The sequence below is a fragment of the Mustela lutreola genome, chromosome 15 (genome assembly GCF_030435805.1).
Source record: "Mustela lutreola isolate mMusLut2 chromosome 15, mMusLut2.pri, whole genome shotgun sequence".
NCBI lineage: Eukaryota > Metazoa > Chordata > Mammalia > Carnivora > Mustelidae > Mustela > Mustela lutreola.
In genome coordinates, this window is record NC_081304.1 from 52,353,603 (window position 1) to 52,368,683 (window position 15,081).

Below are 15,081 nucleotides of genomic sequence, written 5' to 3' on the forward strand. Positions count from 1 at the left end.
AACTCCACTGTAACCTGCTTTCATGCCCCTTCTCTTTCTGCCTCCCTCTCAGAGTGGGATATAGAGACAGGGAAGTGTCTGAAGACATTTAAACACAAAGACCCCATCTTGGCCACCAAGATCAATGACACCTACATCGTGAGCAGCTGTGAGCGAGGGTTAGTCAAAGTGTGGCACATTGTCTCGGCCCAGTTGGTAAAGGTGAGAGGGTGGTGGGCTCTCGGAACAATGGGGTACTGGTGATGATGGATTGGAGGAAACGTAGGGTCTCCCCCAGAGGGCTCCCCACACCACCATAAAGCTACCAACTTATGGTCACCAAAAGGAGGGTCCTGAAGAGCTCCCCCCAAAAAAGGGGCATTCTGACTCAGTGGAGTGTCAGGGATCATGTCATGGAGGTGGTGGTAGAAGGCTATGTTCTGACTCAGCATGGTATACGGACTCAGGGTCTTTTCATGGCAGCAGAAGTAAAGTGACTTTTCCTTCTCCAGAACATTTTACCCTGACTCTTGCATGGGTAAGGGAATGGAGAAAGTCACAGTGGTTCTCCTCCTTAATTCTGTGGTAAAAAGAGAACATCTGCTGTCGTGAAAACGATTGAATGTTCACATGTAAAAAAATATCTCTGGATTTGAACTCCCATGGCCCTAGTGGGTGGTGGTGAGATCCGTTGGTACCGGGAACACAGGGGCAAAATGAGAAGCTGCTGGCCTGGCTGATGGACTGTTTCCCATCTGTCTTGTCCCCATGGCCTAATCAGCAGTTACAGGTGCAGGGGTGTCCCAGGCGTCCTCTGATCTTGGCAAGGAGCTAGGGATGGAACGCCTGACCCTATGCCGTGTGGCAGCAGAGGATGGTGGATTTTGGCCTCTGGTACTCCAGGAAGATGAGGCCTGCCCCAGCCAAAGACCCACCAGGAGCAAGGCCTCTCCCTGACCACATTCTTCTTTCAGCGGGGAGAGAGCGCTCTGGGGGGAGGGGCATGGACACCACTGGCCTTCTTAGAACAAAAGTGAAGTCGGCTCAGGTGGCAGTCATGGATTGCTGGAGGGTGGCTTTGCAGTTCCTCGAAAGACACCTCCAGCTTGGGCCCTTGGAGGACTCACTATCTGAGTTGAAGAGGGCTGAAAAAAGGCCTCTTTTCTTGCAGACTCTCAGTGGCCACGAGGGAGCTGTGAAGTGTCTCTGCTGTGACCAGTGGCATCTCCTCTCGGGAAGTACTGATGGCCTGGTTATGGCCTGGAGCATGGTGGGAAAGTATGAGCGGTGCCTCATGGCCTACAAGCATCCAAAGTAGGTATAGGGAAGTCCTCATCGATGAAGGTGGTACTCTGCCCTTTTCCCTCGTAGCTAGACTTTGGTTTTTGGCAGATCAGTCCTTTCCATGCTCTGCTGACCTTTTGTCCCCTCTACCTGTTCCCCATCCCCACCCCGCCCCACCCCCTCATTTGGCCATTCCCTCTCCCACCATCACTTATTTCTCTTAAGAAATAACAGTACTCAATGTGGATCTTGAGAAGTTATTGAAATGTTATGCTTGTGACACACCTGATACGTTTGTATCCGTTGGCTACTAAATTTAGGAATATTGGCAGAACTGTCCCAAAGAATGACAGTTCCAGGAAATTTAAAATACTTGGCGTTTGTTGGTCTTTACCCCAGGAAGCTTGTGTTCACAAAAGCTTAAAGTCACCCAAGGGTGACCAAGGTTTTTAAAAGTAACTTAAAGGCTTAAAGAAGGAGCTTTCTTATAAGTCTGCTGGCTACATTCCGTTCCAGGACAGCAAATGGATCTCATTTTATAATTCCAGTCCCAATTTGGTGGTGGTGGTGCTTGGAGCCAATTAAGAAGTAGTCTAAGGTCACATGAGCTTACTTGGAAGGGATACTGTGGTCAGTTCATGGTTCTTTCATGGGCATGGGTTTTATAGGCTGCTCTGGGTCCCTCTTATATACTACATGAATAATGCTTCTTCCCCTAAGGGCACTATAAAAAACTCTAGGAAACAAAATGCTATGCTAATTGATTAGAAGACTAAATGGATCTTCTAGGGGATCTATTTGGGATAGTTATTTAGTAAAATATGGCCCCAGATTTCCACATATCTTCATAGGAACCTCTTGAGCACACACTGACTTTGTGGGAAGGGGATTTGGGTCATTTTTGTGTATATTTACTCATTGTGTGTATGACTGCACCTTGGATGAGTGGGTGCTGGGCAAGGCTTCTCTTTGGTGCATTATCCAACCCTTACGTGATTATCAGTGAGCTTCTTAGCATATCATCTGGATTATCAAATTCAAGAGTCAAACTTTATGATTATCACCTGAAAATTGTAGACTTCCAAGCATGATTCTGTAGGATTTAGTTTAGTTATTGGAAAATAATCTATTCCCAGCCTCTCACTCCACCTCAGCAATGAGACCTTCTCAGACCATTCTCATTGACATTGAATGACGGCCCCAACATCTCATTCACATTGGTCCTTGGTCCCTTCACACTTACAGCAAGTCCATAGGTATGTAGAGGACATGGTCAATGTTCTTGTTTGTCAGGCCCCTCCTCTACTCATCTGTAGTAGTGGTGTGCACATGGAAGTGCTTCTAATTGACTGGTAATGAGGACCGACTTGCAGGTTGCCTTTCTGGAGAGTTCTAATGATGGGACTGGTACCCATCTTTTGAATATGACATAGGTGATTATATCCTGTGTATCCATCATCATAGACTTATAATTATTGCCTTATGTAGTGGCCTTTTCAATGAGATAGAAGAAAAGACCTATAAACCACATTTATACTGTCTTTTATATTTATCTAGGTAGTTACCTCTACTGATGCTCTTTATTCATGCGGATTTCAGTTACTAGTAGTGTCCTTTCACTCCAGCTTGAAGGAGTCTGTATAGCATTTCTTGCTAGTGTGAACTCCTAGTTTTTGTTTATTTGGGAATATCTTCATTTCTCCATTTTTAAAAAAGATTATTTATTTATTTGACAGACACACAGAGAGAGAGAGATCACAAGTAGGCAGAGAGACAGGCAGAGAGAGAGGAGGAAACAGGCTCCCTGCTGAGCAGAGAGTCTGATGCGGGGCTCGATCCCAGGACCCTGAGACCATGACCTGAGCCAAAGGCAGAGGTCTCAACCTACTGAGCCACTGAAACCCCTCTTCAGTATCTTTTTATACATTTATTTGAAAACTGGGCATTTTGGATATTTTAATAGGACATCTCTGGAAATCAAATTCTTCCCCATTCTCAGGGTCTGTTTTCACTGTTGCCTATTGTGGCTTTGCTTGTGTGTTTGTTTAGTGAGTCTGTGTATTGTCTTGTTTGGCCGCTGAAGTCTCTGTTCTATTACCTTGGTGGTGACTGAGTGGAATAGGTTTATTTGAACACCTGGAAATATGTTTAGTGAGTCTGTGTATTGTCTTGTTTGGCCTCTGAAGTCTCTGTTCTATTACCGTGGTGGTGACGGAGTGGAATAGGTTTATTTGAAGACCTGGAAATATGTTTAGTGAGTCTGTGTATTGTCTTGTTTGGCCTCTGAAGTCTCTGTTCTATTACCGTGGTGGTGACGGAGTGGAATAGGTTTATTTGAAGACCTGGAAATAAAATATCTCCCTTTTTTTTTTTTTTTTTTTTTTTTTTTTTTTGCCAAGGGGCTCTGTGTACTTGTTGAGGGAAACTTTCAACACTCTGCTAGACAGTTTACAACTCTATCTTAGCTCTCACTTTAGTTCGCGGAGAACATCAAGGTCAGCTAAGAGTGAGTTCTTTCCTCAATGTGTGCACAGCTCTGTATATGGCCACATAGAGTCCCAGGAGTGTGTCTGAACTTTTCAAAGCCCTAATGGACATTTTATTCCCCAGCTTTAACATTACATCTTTTTGGTCAGTGTATTGCTTGCTCCAACAGATGTCTATTGCCTTAGGCAGCAGTGACTACAAGATTTGACTGTCAAGGCCTTCACAGAATACTCCCCAGGTAGCAGCTTTAGCATTGGGTGAGTTCCTACTAAAGCAAAATAAAGACAAGCTTTTTGAACTAGTCTTCCAGGAAGCCAAGAGAGAGGTCAAATAATTCATTGTGAAGGAGGTTGGTTCTGTTTCCTCTAGTACCAGGAATGTGGGCTGTTATTTTCATGGTTACCAGTGAGCTGGGGAGTTGGGAATGGGAGTTGGGTAAGTTAATATACCACAAAGTTCATTCTTCTTCTTGACACAAAGCCATTCTTCTTTGTCTGAGTACTTCTTGGGTTGCTGCAAGCCTTTGGTTATTTTCCAGAGTTCTGAAAAAGTTGATTGTGACAGTTCTTGCCGGTTTTTTCATTGTTTTCAGGGAAGGGTGGGATTTTGGAGTTCCTTCTTCCACCATTCTTCCTGACATCACTCTCTGCAGTGTCTTTTTTTTTTTTTTTGAAAGATTTTATTTATTTAACAGACAGAGATCACAAGTAGGCAGAGAGAGGCAGGCAGAGAGAGAGGAGGAAGCAGGCACCCTGCTGAGCAGAGAGCCCGATGAGCGGGGACCCTGGGATCATGACCTGAGTCAAAGGCAGAGGCTTTAACCCACTGAGCCACCCAGGCTCCCCTCTGCAGTGTCTTTTGATAAAGAAAGAACAAAGAAGGAGACTTAAGAAAGAAATGACTTTTTAGGGCGGAGAGAAAACCTGAATGCAGGCAGAGCTATGACAGGTTCCTAGTAACCATTATTGTGTCAGATACTGGGCTGTTTGAAAAATACCTCCATTAATTTAATCCTGACAGCAGTCCTCTGAGGCAGAAATCACTACCTCCTTTTCATAGAAGACAAAACTAAAGACTGAGAGTCATGTTACTTTTTCAAGGTTATGCAGCCAGCAAGTGGTAGACCCAAGTTTGGATCCAGGTTTTCTGATCCTAAAGCCTGTGCTCTATTATATTACTAGGCTATAATGGTATAGCCTGAAATATCAAATGCCACAGGAGCCTATGAGAAGTGTAGGTCCAGCTCCATAAAATCAAAAGAGGTACAGAGAGAGTCAAACCCTTCTACCACAGGGCCATCTCTCCTAGCTCTGGATTCCAACTACAGGTAAACTAAAGTGCATTTAAGACACCAATAAATGTATTATATGTCCATCTTAGAAATAAAACTAGAACTTTGTTGGACTTCATTTATTTATTTATTTTTTTACACTTCGGAATGTGTGATCAATTGATGACTTGATCTATCCATCACACGAGCCACATTGGCCTTTTTGCTGTCCTTTGAACATGCTAAGCATATTCCTGCCTTTCAAAGTCTTTGTTGTTTCTATTTTGCTAGTGGTTGGGTCTTTGAAACTTCTTAATTTGGCTCTTAGATCTGATCAGGGCTAAGGCTACATGGTATGGGGTGGATGTCATGCTTTTAACCCACTGTATCAAGGATCATACTCTGAAATTGAGCTGATACTCACCATTTATTTCAACAGATATTTACTGAGGACCTTCTTCTATGGGCTAGGCCTTGTGTTAGGTGCTGGGGATGCAAAGATGAAGAGGATGTGTGTTCTGCCCCAGAGAATCTTACAGTGTGCCTGAAGTTTGTGCATGTGTGTATGGGAAAGGGGAGATGGAGATTAAGTGTGGTTTTATGGAGAAGGTAGCATGTGAGTGGGGCTTGGATAGGTACAGATGACAGGGATTGAAGGACTTGATTTGCACTAAGATCCAACTAATTGGTGGCAGCAGATTCAACTTTTTAGTATCATTAACAGGAATAGGGTAATTACATTTTGCAGAATTGAATACTTCAGCCTGTCTGGAGTCCCACTTGGCTGCAGCTGTTGTAGGAATGGAGGTATCTAAGTCTCCTGGTCCTCTCTCTGTTTCTGCTGGTCACTACCAAAGGGAATACCTGCGTCTCATCCCTGGGTACGGTGTTTCTTCAGGATGTTTCACTGAAAGACTGAAAGTCACTAATTTTTTTTTTTTTTTTAAGATTTTACTTATATATTTGACAGACAGAGAACACAAGTGGGCAGAGAGGCAGGCAGAGAGAGAGAGGAGGAAGCAGGTTCCCTGCTGAGCAGAGAGCCCAATGTGGGGCTCGATCCCAGGACCCTGAGATCATGACCTGAGCCGAAGGCAGAGGCTTAACCCACTGAGCCACCCAGGCGCCCCTGAAAGTCACTAATTTAAGACCCAAAAGAAAATGCTGAGATATCAGGTTCTTGCTTCATAGAACGATGATCATTTTCCCACCCGTTCTGTTCTTTCTTTACCCAATAATGCTATTTGAAAAGGAATCACAACATTAAGTACTTCTCTGCATGACTTTTGGAGAAGTCAGTAAGTACGAACCAAACTGGAAGAGAAAAACTATGACTGCCTATGTATCAGACCACCGCAAAACAAAACAAAGAGCCACGATGACATAAACCTTTGCCTGTTGCCATTTTGGGGCACTGTGACCAATTTGCAGGAAATGTGACAGCAGAACGGGAGGAGAGGGCGCAAGTATGTCTTGAGGGTTAATGGCTTACATCCGGAATTATGAAGTGACGGCAGACATCACAGGGAGGGCAGTCATGACCAATGGTTCCCAGGCGTGCACACAAAATCCCCCAAGCTACAAACAAACCCACGCAGTTTCCCAGAAGACAAGTACTGCCTGTTGCTCTGTTTCCTTCCAGGGAGGTGCTCCACGTGGCCCTTCTCTTCCTCCGGGTCATCAGTGCCTGTGCCGATGGCAAGATCCGCATTTACAATTTCCTCAATGGGAACTGTCTGAAGGTGATGAAAGTCAACGGCAGAGGTGATCCTGTGCTGTCCTTCTTTATTCAGGGCAACAGGTAGGGTGGTAGGTGTGGAGGTCAGGGCTGTGAGCTCTTCCGTTTGGATCATTTTCTTCTCCTCTGGGATGCCAGCCCTGCATTTGCTGGCAGTAGGAGAGAGGGCGCCGTGGTACCCTCCAATTTTGGCTGGAAAAGGGTCAATAATCATATGGTGGGGGGCAGATCGGATGTTGCACAAAGCTTAGCAAGCAGGTGATGTCACTCAGAATTTGTTCTGGATGTCTGGGACAATCAGGCAGTGAGTACGGTATGGCTCTGCTCTAACTGGGCAGCCCGTTTGTTCCCTGACCAGCCATCTCTGATGCTCGCTTCTGACGCACAGAGACCTTTAGGCGGGAAGTGGGATGGTAGGAACAGGGGGTCCAGTGTCCGGGCAGGCAGAGCTGAGCAGCTGAGTTTTACGGAAACTAGAACTGTGACCATGTGTATGTCATATTGTATTTGTCATAGGCTAGGTTCAGGGTGATAGTATGTGAAAATACCCAAATAGAATTAACTTTTGCATTCCCTTGAGATATCTGTCCATCTTTCCTAATCATGTTGCATTCCTTTTAATGAAACCATACTGGGGCTATTTCCCATCTAAAAGGGGCAGGACTGGTAAGAAGTCTCCATCAAGGGACACTTTTTCAGTTTCAAAATAATAGTGCCATTAAAAAAAAATTTACCTCCGACCTTTTCTTTTTTATGACGTCCGAAGAGAGACATTTGCCTTTGGACCTCAGTAAAAATGAGTCAGAAAGGGAATCCTCATCGGAATGATTCTCCAAATTCCATGCTAGCATTTCTAACCAAAACAAGTCACTCTTTTTCTTTTTAATTAATTAATCAAGAAAACATTTTATTTATTTATTTATTTATTTGTTAGAGAGAGAGAAAGAGCACAAGCAGGCAGAGTGGCCTGCTGAGCAAGGAGCCTGATGTGGGATTCCATCCCAGGACCCTGGGATCATGACCTGAGCCGAAGGCAGCAGGTTAATGGACTGAGCCATCCAGGCATTCCCAAACAAGTCACTCTTTAAGAGAGTTTACACTAACCGTGAAGGTCTTAAAATTCAGCCTTTTGGAACAGAAAGGAACCCACACATGATATCTCCCTTGCTCCTTTATACTTCTAGGAGATCTAGGCAGAGAGTAGGGTAGATAGCGGTTGGCGGTCCCTGCTCGGGGGCTCAGGTTTAGAACTCTTTTTCCTACCAGGGCATAAACATGTGCATTAGGAAAGATGGAAATCATCCTGCTTTATAAAGCACGGACGGCTGTTTTGTTTAAATGCAGAGCATACACAGAGACCGTGTAAGGACAGAGGGACAGAGATGGGAGGGAGGGTCAGCAAGGGAGCAGAGTCCCTCCCACTAGACTCTTTATCCCCATCACAGCAATAAAACATGGCATTTAGATACTGTGCTTTAAAAAAAAAAAAAAAAGTGAATTTCAAGACATCAATATACAGAGTCCCTAACCTTTCTGCTTGGGGCACGCTAGGGACTCGGTACTCACTCTATGAACAGAAATTCATTTAAAAATATTTTAACTTGAGGGGCACCTGGGTGGCTCAATGGGTTAAGCCTCTGCTTTTGGCTCAGGTCATGATCTCAGGGTCCTGGGATCGAGTCCCGAATTGGGCTCTCTGCTCGGCGGGGATATTCCCCCCCACCCCCGACACGCCTGCCTCTCTGCCTACTTGTGTTCTCTCTCTCTGTCAAATAAATAAATAAAATATTTTTAAAAATATTTTAACTTGAAAAGTGAAGGAATCAGAACATACGTGCCCTGCTTAATTTTCAAGAGGACCCTTTTCCCCGCCCCCCCATTGCCTGACTGCTACCGTTCACCACTCCAGACCCTAACAGCCTCCACCCCCTCTTTGTACAGCCACATCTCAGGCACTGTTCCCTCGGGCTTATGGTTGGTTGGGACAGTACTGGAAATGCATATTTGGAGGCTGGGCAGTGGTGGCCTTCTTGCTTTTTGTGGGCCATCTTGTTGTTTCGGTTCCAGGATGGTGATCAACACTGAGAGCAATATTCTCATGTTCCAGTTTGAGAATATAAAGTGGCAGTACTCCATGGACCAGGCCAAACAAAAGAAGAAAGATAAAGATGAGGACAGGGAAGAAAATGACCTCACAGAAGTCGCCTCCAGGTCTAGCACTCAGGTTTTCAGCCCGAGGGACTCGATGTCCAGTAAACAAACTGTGGGCCAGGAGTCCCTGTTAAGTAAATCATACAGGTCCCGAGTTTTCCTGAAGGACACCCGGGCACCTACAGGTAAGGGGGCTGAATCCCAGGCCACCTCGGTGGTTCCTAATGGAGCAGGTGGTGGTGGTGGTGGTGGCGGGACTAGCTTCTCTGTAGGATATTTTAGCCAATGATTTCTTGATGATGTAAATCCTTACTACTAAGGAAGGTGGGATCCTGTTCTCCGGCTCAAGAGAATCTCCTGATTTTCAAGGCCTGGGTTTACCAGACATACTAGAATCTTTGTATAGTAGATAACACTGATCCTTTGTACTTGCCTTTCAAACCAGAAACCACCAACACTCTCCACCCCATCCAAACATACATTACATAATAATTTCCTTCGAACAGAGACAAGCTATTACTATGCCACAGAATAATGTTCTAAGCAGAATGTATTATCTCTAGAGTCCTGATTGATAGCATGCATTCCCAGAAAATATTAGTATGAAGCAGAAATGTGTGTGTGTGTGTGTGTGTGATATGGGATGCCATTTAAGACACAAAGAATAACTTAGGTGTGGGCTAGAGTATCCAGACTCCTTCCTTTCACCTGTCCTGCATTTGGCATGTGGAACTCGATCCACAGGTCTACAGAGAACATCAAGAGGTCACATCCTGGTATGTTACACAGACAAATGATCAGCTCTCTTTGGAGGACAGAGGCCAGCTGGTATAGATAATGTGTAAAGCTTGACAGTCAGTTGAAAAAGTGGGTGAGAGGGAAGGCAGGAGGGGCTGTAGCCTTTGGCTCCAGCTGGGTTATCTAGTGTCATACGACAACAAACAACAAGGTGACAGTTTGGGTGAGAATCAGCCAAATTACCAGCTATGCCCCCATTATTTAGACCTCATTGAATGATGTAATTACAATGATTTCCTCCCCAATCTTCATTTAGAAGTCTTCTCAGAGGGACCTAAAAGTCAAAGAAAGTCAAAATCACCCCAGAGGGATGGCAAAAAGAGAGTGAGCGCTCTTTCTAAGGAAGTATGCGGCATTTATGGTGGGCAAGAGAGTTTGGAAGCAAAATCCCTCGCAGGAGATACAACGAACGGTGATATTTTACTCCAGATCAGGGGCAACACCCCATCTTCCCCTCTCTCTATTGCTCACTCTCTCTGTTCCATCCAGTTTTTCAGCAAATCAGTGACTCTTTGAGAATTCAGGAAGGATAAAACGTCTGACTTTTCTTAAGGGGGGGCGGTTTCCTTAATTGTCCCCTTATTAACTTGAGGCCACAGCACGAACACCTTTGTAAGAGGTGCCTTTCCGGTTTGGGGCTCACAGCCTGCCTCCCATGTCAGGCCACTGAAACTTCTCATTTCTTGGACTGGTGTGTCATCATGAATAGGGTGTCCCTTTGTTGTTTTTGAGAGAGATTTTGGTGTAGATTTAAAATGCCTTTCCAATATTTTTTGGCTAATATAATAGTGGTTCTTTGAATCAAACTCCCTGGAGAGACCAGCTTCAGGGTGAGGGTGAAACAGTTAAGTTTTAAAAGGGCTGTACTAACAATGGGAATCCTTGAATATACCTATGTTTATGTACCTGTATCAGTATGCCTGTAGGGTAAAGTCTTAGGAGTTGCATTGCTGAGCCAAAGTGCCTTTAAAAATCTGGAAGATAATAGAGCACCTGGATGGCTCAGTTGGTTAAGTGGCTGGCTCTTGGCTTTGACTCATGTTGTGATCTCAGGGTCATGAGATCTAGCCCTGTGTTGGGACTCTATGCAGAGTCTGCTTCAGGTTCTCTCTCCTTCTGCCCTTCCCACTCATGCTTTCTCTCAAATAAATAAATAAAATTTTAAAAAATTGGAAAAAAAAAGAGGTGGTGTACACACACACACACACACACACAGAGAGAGAGAGAGAGAGAGAGAGAGAGAGGAATATTACTCAGTCATGAAAAGGGAATGAAACCTTTCCATTTGCAACCACATGGATGGATCTAAGGGATATAATGCTAAGTGAAATAAAAGAGAAAGACGGATGTTGTATGATTTCACTTCTATGTGGAATTTGAGAAATGAAACAAATGGAACAAAGAAAAAAAGACCAAAAAAACAGACAGACCCTTAACTGTAGAGAACAAACTGATGGACACCAGGTGGGGGGTGGGTAAAATAGGTCAAGGGTACGTGATGAGCACTGGGGAAAGTACAGAATCACTGTATTATACACCTGAAGCTAATATAAATTGTATATTCAGTATACTGGAATTAAAAATGTTTTTAAATAATAAAAAAAGAGGAGGACACTAGCATAACTGATAAATTTTCTTTGGATTAAAAAAAAATTAGATGGATGCCTCGGTGGCTCCATTGGTTAAGAATCTGACTATTGATCTCAGCTCAGGTCTTGATCTCAGGATCATGAGTTCAAGCCCCACCTTGAGGGGGTTACTTAAAAAATAAACAAATAAAAATTTAAGAAGTTTAGAAAGATATTACCATAGTCACCCTTAAAAAATGATATATCGATTTATAGTCCCACGAACAATGCGTAGAGCTCCTACTCTACCCATGCCCAAATACGTGTTATCCAATCATTTTGTGCTTGCTCATATGATAAGTAAAAATGATATTTGCATTTTTTTTAAGTTGATCACTAATGAAATGTCCACCAGTGGGCAATGACTAAGTCAATATGGAAAAATTCATACTGTGGAATATTATCTAATAGCTAAAAATTGTATCATGAGGACCCACATACGGTGACTTGGAAAGAGATTCACAATATATTATTATACGAAAAAAGACATCTTAATGAACAATGAGTCATCACAATTCCTTTTTTAAAAAATTTGACACACAGGTCAACAGTTTCAGATGTACAACACAATGATTTGACAAGTTTATACATTATAGTGTGTTTACAAGTCTAGCTGCCATGTGTCCCCATATATATCCCTATTACAGTATCACTGACTGCATTCCTTATGCTATGCCTTTTATTCCTATGATTTATTCATTTCCTTACTGGAAGCCTGTGTCTCCTACTTCCCTTTACCCATTTTGCTCAGCCCCCATCACCTTCCTTCTGGTAACCATCTGTTTGTGCTCTGTATTTATAGGTCGATTTTTTAATTTGTTTATTCATTTTTTTAAAGATTCCACTTATGAGTGAAATGATGTATTTGTCTTTCTTGGTCTGACTTATTGCATTTAGCATAATACCCTCCAGGTCTACTGTGTTGTTCCAAATGGCATGATCTCATCCTTTTTACGGCTGTGTAATATTCCTCTGTGTGTGTGTGTGACCATTGAGTATGATGTTAGCTATGGGTTTGTCATATATGGCCTTTGTTATGTTGAGGTGTGTTCCCTCAAACTCGACTTACTTACTTTCTTTCTTTTTTTTAAGAAAAATAAATAAAACCTTAAAAAAAAAAAGAATGGGTTTAACTTTCATGCATAACTACTTACCAGTTTTCATGGCACACTCTGACTTGCTTTTGTTTTCTTTTCATTTTTGAAAACCCAGAGGACGAGGAGAAAGTTCCACCTGGAGACTTGATCAGGCGCTCAAAGAAAAAGCGCTGGCAAATCCCCATGTCGCCCGACCAGTTCCTTCTCACGGTGAATGCCCTGCAGCGGGCCCATAAGTCAGGGGAGTTTGCCTATCCCCAGAGGCCCCAAACCCAAGTCATTGATGCCTGGGGACCTTCAATTTCACACCCAAGGAAGGTCCTGAATTTCAAAGGAATATCAGTCCAACAGGCAGTTAATAGGTTGCGACATAGCAACCCACCCATCGACGTGAAGCAAACCAGTATTCCCCTGGAGATCCAGAAACTGCAGCCCAACCTGAAGAACTCTTTGCACAGTCCCCAAGTCCAGTCCACCATACCCCAGCCTGTGATCGTCTACCCCAGATTCGCTGGTGGCCTTAAGGGAGAAGACCAAGCGACCGGCCCCGTCGGCGGGACAGTGCGTAGCTGTAGCCCTTTAACCAGCCTGCAGGTCATTAAACCGAATCGCATGCTGGCTCCCCCCGTGGGCACGAGAACCAAGTCCATCAAGAAAGATCGACCTCGCTTCTACACGACCCTTGATCCCTTTAGAATGAACACCGAGTTCATGTTGTTGACCGTAAAGGAGGAGATGGAGTACAGGGAGGCCAAAATGAAGGAGTTCCAGGCCAGAAAGCCCAGAGACGTGGTCAGTCCAGAAAAAGCCAGCAGAGCTGCCTGGATCAGGAAGATCAAAGGCCTGCCGATCGATCATTTCATGAAGCAAGGGAAGACAGCAGCCCCTGAACTTGGACAAAACGTATTTATCTGAACCAGCTTTGGGAAATGAACATCTTACAATAAACAGAGAACCCAAGTGGATGTTGGTGTTTGTCCTTTTTGTTTTGCTTGTTTGTTTGTTTATTTTGGATTGTCCCTTGGCCGTGTGGGAGGTAGGTCTTAATCATCTTCCTATAAGCCCAAAGACTGGTAAGATCAAATCAAGAAAACAGAGGCAGGGAGGGGGGTGTTGCTGGGAGAGACTGGCATCTGTAGTCCCACTGGTAACCAGTTAATGAAACTTATGAAAATCCAGCTTCAGGTGGGTGATGGGAAAGTGACCTTTGGAAATTAGATACCACTCATCACCACCAATTTAGTGCCATCGTTCTGGTAGCAAATGAACTGATGGGACTGTATAATAAGAATGCACTGGAATTCCCTGGTATTTTCGCACAGAAGCCTGATGAAACTCAATGACTTAAGAATCTATTTTTTTTTTTTAAAGATGTTATTTATTTATTTGACAGAGACGCAGCGAGAGAAGGGACTACAAGCAGGGAGAGTAGGAGAGGGAGAAGCAGGCATCCCGCCGAGCATGGAGCCTGATGTGGGGCGCCATCCTAGAACCCTGGGATCCTGACCTGGCCGAAGGCAGTCGCTTAACAACTGAGTCACCCAGGCACCCCTTCAGTTAAGAATCTAAAAGGAGACCTATTGCATTTGAGAACATTATGTGTTCTTTTCCTTCTCAGGGCTAACGTCTATGGAACAGAATTGACCATATTCATCTTTTCTTCAAAGAGGGACACTAATATGGGGCACCTGGGTGGCTCAGTGGGTTTAAAGCCTCTGCCTTCGGCTCTCAGGTCATGGTCCCATGGTCCCAGGGTGCTGGGATCGAGCCCCACATCCGACTCTCTGCTCAGCAAGGAGCCTGCTTTCCTTCCTCTCTCTCTGCCTGCCTCTCTGCCTACTTGTGATCTCTGTCTGTCAAATAAACAAAATCTTTAAAAAAAAAAAAAAAAAAAGAGGGACACTAATATCAAGTGTGTTGATGTTTCCACTCAGACCTTCCAAGGATGGTGTCAGGGACCAGGCAGGTAATTGAAAAGGGTGTCGCACACTATGGGTGTTATAGCCCATTGGAGAGCTCAAGTCCTATCCAAAGGAGTAGCTTCTCCTCAGTGGTTCAGCATGAACATCAGATGGTGTAGGATAATAGAAAATATATATTGGTCTCTTCCCCTAGTTCCTGGCATAGAGTTTCTGAAATCCTTATAAATTTCTAACTGATAGAAACATAGGAGCATCTTTTGTTTTAATGAGGGGACTCAAAGTGGGCTCCTGGATGGCTCCCCCAATCCTCCAAAGAGGAGAGAGGGGGGCTGGAAATAGAGTTAATGATCCCTCATGCCTACGTGATGAAACTTCTATAAAAACTCAATATCATGGGATTCAGAGAGCTTCCAGGTTAGTGAAGACATCCATGTACTGGGTGAGGTACCCCAACGCCATGGACCCTCCCAGACCTGGCTCTTTGTGTCTGTATCTGGTTGTTCATCTGAATCTTTAAATAAACTGGTACATGTAAGTTTCCCTGAGTTCTGTGAACCCCTCTAGCAAATTAATTAAACTCAGGAAGATCTGAAGGAGCCCAGGTTGGCTCTGGGCTCAGTGTGGGGTTGGCTTCAGAGTCTTTCTCCCTCTCCCTCCCATTCACTCACTGTCTCAAATAAATAAATAAAATCCTAAAAAAAGAGTTAACGCAGCACTAGTAAACAGC

General features: G+C 44.1%; 1 protein-coding gene across 4 annotated transcripts in view; it reads left to right on the top strand.

Moving 5' to 3' along the window:
- The window catches only part of FBXW10B (F-box and WD repeat domain containing 10B), a 34,015-nt gene extending 20,618 nt beyond the window's left edge, over positions 1-13,397 (top strand). For 2 of the 4 annotated variants that reach the window (XM_059147846.1, XM_059147848.1), the window contains 6 exons: positions 53-201; positions 1,151-1,293; positions 6,663-6,821; positions 8,826-9,094; positions 9,964-10,119; positions 12,548-13,397. In XM_059147846.1, the coding sequence (XP_059003829.1) occupies positions 53-201; positions 1,151-1,293; positions 6,663-6,821; positions 8,826-9,094; positions 9,964-10,119; positions 12,548-13,347 (1,676 nt within the window). In that variant the 3' untranslated portion in view covers positions 13,348-13,397. The remainder of the gene's footprint in view (positions 1-52; positions 202-1,150; positions 1,294-6,662; positions 6,822-8,825; positions 9,095-9,963; positions 10,120-12,547) is intronic. The other 2 variants (XM_059147847.1, XM_059147849.1) reach the window with 2 other exon arrangements.
- Positions 13,398-15,081: the final 1,684 nt, after the last annotated feature.